The sequence below is a fragment of the Ochotona curzoniae genome, unplaced genomic scaffold, assembly GCF_017591425.1.
Source record: "Ochotona curzoniae isolate NIBS_2020 unplaced genomic scaffold, NIBS_Ocur_1.0 contig_605, whole genome shotgun sequence".
NCBI lineage: Eukaryota > Metazoa > Chordata > Mammalia > Lagomorpha > Ochotonidae > Ochotona > Ochotona curzoniae.
Window position 1 is genome coordinate 1,015,570 of NW_024466491.1, and position 5,182 is coordinate 1,020,751.

The following is a 5,182-nucleotide window of genomic DNA, read 5'->3' on the forward strand; positions in this document are numbered from 1 at the left end:
GCGTGGGAGACCTGGAAGAAGCTCCTGGCTCCTGGCTTCAGATGGGCTCAGCTCTGGCCGTTGTGACCACTTGGGAAATGAACCAATAGATCAAAGATCTGTATCACCTTCTCTCTGTATATTTGACATTCCAATAAAAATAAACACATCTTTAAAAAAAAATAAGAAGAGTCTCAATCCTAGACTATGGAGAACCTGGTGCCAGGATCCTGCGTCAGGCAGATAGATTACTGGGAATTGAAGAGGAAGGAGGAGCCAAGAGTGAATCAACCTGAGGTTTCACTTGGTGTCTCGGGACCCTACAAGCGGCAGGAGAGAATTCCTTTCCACGCAGAGTGATACTCCACAGGGAAGCCAGGAGTTCGGCTGCAGTCACAGGGGACTTGTGCCCCTGGGAAGAGCTCCTTGGAGTTGTACCTATATCCTGCCTTCCTGTCAGTCTTGAGCTGGACAGAACCTGAGGAGTCCCAAGGCTGGCTCAGGAGACCGATGCTTCTCTCTCCCTCCTGCGGTCTTATCAGATACGGAGCTTCCATCTCCATCCTCAGCCAGCCAGGGAGCAATTCAGACCTCCACACACACACACACACACACAGAGACCTTCCTCCCACAGAACACACCCAGGTGAGCCCAGGTGAGTCAACGACACCGCAGGAAAGGTCAGAGAGAATGGAATCCTTAGAGGCTTAGCAAGCAACAACCGAGTATCTGTTCCATGGTAGAACATCCTGGGGGTTTCAGATATGACAGAATTTCAAGCTAAAGTATGTATCCGTGGAATGATGCCATTTAATTATGCGTAATGTATGTTGTGTGAATGCTTGATACTCCATTCCATTCCATGGACAGCAGTCTTCCTTCCAACAACGCGATTGTGCCTGGTTTTGTTTCTATGTCATTCCTTCCTGTGTTATTTATTTATTATTTTCGTTCTGTTTTGCAAGAGAAGGATCGAGAACTCAAATCCACCGAGGGCGGAAAGGAGCTCGAAGTCTTTGATCTCTGAGCATAAATTTGCAATACGATACGGTGGGCTCCGATGTTTTATCTTCAAGGACCGTAGGATGGGGCGGGTTAACAATGATCACAGCGTCCCCTGAGTTTCAGCCTCGCTCTTTTTCTCAATGCTCTCTTCACAAAACCGATGCGTGTGGTGCTGGCAGATGACAATATCACGCCATCTGCCAGCAACAGGTGCCCCTGTGTGTAAGCGAACTGAATATCTTTGATTCGGTTACGGGTTTTTAGCCCTTACCTATGTCACTGTGGAACCACGACTGGCTTCTTTTTTTTTTTTTTTTTCCTTGCTATCTTTTTCACCTAAGGGGCACAAAACTTTTGATAAGAATGTACAAGAGCTTGTTGAGTGCCGGTTTCCACTGACAGCCAGGACTCCCTTCCTGCCTTGTTTGCACCGGAGTTCTAGTTCAACCGGAGTGGTCGGTTGACTATGTAAGACTATGTGCGGACAGAAGAGGAAGCATCTTCGGATTAGTTCGTTTGTGGGCTTCTCCATTTATTGAGTACACGGTCACTTCCTCCTGCAAGGGGGTGGTGTGCGGTTGGGGCCACGCAGGCTCCAGGGATCTGGGGTCCCAACCCCTTGTCCCACACAACATCTCAGTCACCAAGAGGATTTAGATCTTAGGGGTTACACCTTGCACAACAGGTGGGGGGAGCGGGGGATGAGAAGCCCCTGGGTGGGAGAAAGGGACTGCCCAAGCACACACATTTTCTCTGACCCTCACAGCCAGTGTGTGTTGCAGGCACTGTGAACGAGGGATGGGCACAGGGTCACACCCCAATAAGCCGAAGCATCCCAGACTCCTGTTTCCCAACTGTAACTTTCCCCACTGCTCCTTCTCCCAGCTCAGCCAGGGGATGATTTTCTTCTCCCGGTTGAAAACCAGCCAAGCGAATGGAGTCCTTTAGACCCTGCTGCTCCTCAAATGACCTTACGTTGGTGTTGTGTTCAAATAATTGCGTTTTCCTACGCTTGGGCACTTGCTTTAAGTGTGCAAATCTGAGTCGTCCAAAATTAAAATCCGCCCATGAAAAAAATAGAAAAAACGAGAGCTTATTGCAAAAAATAATAATAATAACACTAATTAACTTTAAGAATAGAATAGAATAGAATAGAATAGAATAGAATAGAATAGAATAGAATAGAACGTAGGCAATCTGGTCAAATCAGTATTGAGTAGACACAAGGAAAGCAGCTGTCACACTTCAGGCTGCGATGCTCTGGTCTTGTTCGTTGACTTGTTGTGTTTCTCCCACACAGGTGTAGGAGCCTCGGCTCCCGCGAGGCATCCTGCCTCTTGCCTTAGAGACTTCATTATCATGTCTTTCCTCTTAGCCGGTCTTCAAGGCTGATCCAGGGAGTTGGAACACCACCAGGGCCAGGGAGCTTTTGTTGTTCCTTGGGGGGTCTCTGAGCAACCACTGGGGCTTGTTAACGCTCTCCCCATTGGGGCTCTTCAAGTCCTCTGACTAATTTGGGGAACATTTACAATTATTTAGACACTGGCAGCTTGTCACCTCCTAGACCCAGGGTCGCACGTAGATGGATAATTAAAATCCAGACTTTCTGGAGGTCCTTTGTGCCTCCTCCCGGAAGGCAGAGGGTCGGCGCGTGATGTTGACTGCACATTTGTCGAGTGTTCCTCTTTCGTAGTGTGGCCCCGGAAGGCCACGGCACAGGGTGTGCACACAGCATGTAATGCCCAGGACAGCATCTTTCCTGGTGCTGCTCACCCCCCTTGCATTGCATCCTGGACTTTTCCCAAACCTCTCACACATAGGATTCAATCGTTTTGCCCAGAAATACCTGTATCTTCCAATTCTGTTTCCTGACAACTTTCCAAAGTACATACTGAGACGTGGCGTGAGGTTGTGCAGGAAGCAAACCTAGGCTCAATACATTCCAAGATTTGGCTCATCAGAAAGAAGCTAGGGCATGAGCTAACAGAAACCAGGAAGGGATGCTGGCCACGCACCAGGCACTAGGGCAAGCAGTTTTACAAGGTGCAACGTGGCACACCGGGGCACAGCAGTGCCTGGCACCTCCAGGCTTGAGCAGCTAGGAGCTCCCTTGTGCTTCTCAGCTCCTTGACCTCTCTCGTGGGTCAGTCTTCCCCTCAGGACACCCTTCCAACTCTCCCCAGCAGCTTTCTCCAACAACCAGAATGAGCACACTATGGGAAAACCAGATGGAGCTCCGGGGTCCTGGGGCTGAGCTGGCCCAGCTCCAGCTGTTGAGAGCATCTGGTGGGGGCAAGGTGTGGGCAGTTGATAATGGCTGGAAAATTGTGCTGTTGGAGAAAGGCTGAGTCTGGGACAAGAAATGTGGATCAGAGATGGCCCGGGGATTCCGCAACAGGGAACAGATCTTTACCCAAACTCTAAGGGATTCTTGCTATTTACTGGCAAAAATAAAATGATTGCATCTCTGGCAGCTTAGTGCAACATATTTTTTTTTTCCTTTTTCTGTTAGCCACGTGGTTCATATGGAGCCAGGGAATGGGACTCGGAGACCTGAATTCCTTCTCTTGGGAATCTCAGAGGACCCGGCCCTCCAGCCTCTCATCTTTGGCCTGTTCCTCTCCATGTACCTGGTCACTGTCAGTGGGAACCTGCTCATCGTCCTGGCCATCCTCTCTGACCCACACCTCCACACGCCCATGTACTTCTTTCTCGCCAACCTGTCCTTGGTGGACGTCTGCTTCACCTCCACCACCGTCCCCAAGATGCTGGTGAACATCCAGACGCAGAGCCAAGCCATCAGCTATGCAGGCTGCATCACACAAATATACTTCTTCATACTCTTTGGAGTTTTGGACAACTTCCTGCTGACCGTGATGGCCTATGACCGGTTTGTGGCCATCTGTCACCCCCTGCACTACACGGTCATCATGAATCCCCGGCTCTGTGTGCGGCTGGTGCTGCTGTCCTGGGCCATCAGTGCCTTGAATTCCCTGTTGCAAAGCTTAATGGTGCTGCGGCTGACCTTCTGTGCACACCTAGACATCCCTCACTTCTTCTGTGAACTGAACCAGGTGGTACTGCTTGCCTGTTCGGACACATTCCCAAATGACTTGGTGATGTTCTGTGCAGCGGTCCTGCTGTTCTGTGGTCCCCTGGCTGGGATCCTGTACTCTTACTCTAAGATTGCCTCCTCCATCCGTGCCATCCCGTCAGCGCAGGGCAAGTATAAAGCCTTCTCCACCTGTGCCTCTCACCTCTCGGTCGTCTCGCTGTTTTATGGCACCTGCCTGGGTGTGTATTTCAGCTCCTCTGCCACCCACAACTCACGCTCCAGTGCCACGGCCTCGGTGATGTACAGCGTGGTCACCCCCATGCTGAACCCCTTCATCTACAGTCTCAGAAATAAGGACATGATGGGAGCTCTGAAAACGCTCTTCTCCTGGAAGTCATGAAGCAGCATCATGTACGAAGCGCCCATGGCTTCAGGGCCCCGGGTCTCAGGGACAGACGTTACAAATCCTTAGATTGAAGCAGCTGGGCCCGTCACATGCAGCGGGGCGCTGGGTAAGACTCAAACGCAGATGCTATGACATGGACGTGGGAACACGGCAGATACATCAGCCACAGCATCGCGTCTTCCCCCTTCATTACCATTCTGAATCGGGAGCTCAAATGCCATGTCTTAATGACTAAGTCCTCACCCTGCCAGCACCACGATCCCATAGGGGCATTGATTCATGTCCCAGCTGCTCCGCTTCCTTCTCAGCTCCCTGCCTGTGGCCTGGGAAAGCAGTGGAGGACGGCCCAAAGCCTTGGGACCCTGCACCTGCGTGGGAGACCCGGAAGAAGCTTCTGGCTTCTGGCTTTGGATTGGCTCAGCTCCAGCCATTACAGCCCCTTGGAGAGTGAGACAGCGGATGGAAGATCTTCCTGTCTCTCTTCTTCTCTGTAGACTTGACTTTCCAATAAAAATAAATATATCTTTATAAACATTATATATATATATCATTATATATATATATCATTAGAATAATAAAGTAACAAACAGATGGAATGGCTGGAGCTTGGAAGCCATTATAGACTGTGGGAAGTTGACTACAGCAGGAGGCAGTGCAGGAAGTTAGAAAGGGCTGGGGTAACTATAGGATCATTTCCCTACATCCTGACTTCCTGTTTAAGAAAACCGTCTTAAGGC

General features: G+C 50.2%; 1 protein-coding gene across 1 annotated transcript; it reads left to right on the top strand.

The window, feature by feature from the left end:
* Positions 1-3,509: 3,509 nt before the first annotated feature.
* LOC121162952 (olfactory receptor 7A10-like) lies at positions 3,510-4,439 on the top strand. Its single transcript, XM_040990176.1, has one exon. It carries the CDS (start codon positions 3,510-3,512, stop codon positions 4,437-4,439), a length of 930 nt encoding a protein of 309 aa, XP_040846110.1.
* The last annotated feature ends 743 nt before the right edge of the window (positions 4,440-5,182 follow it).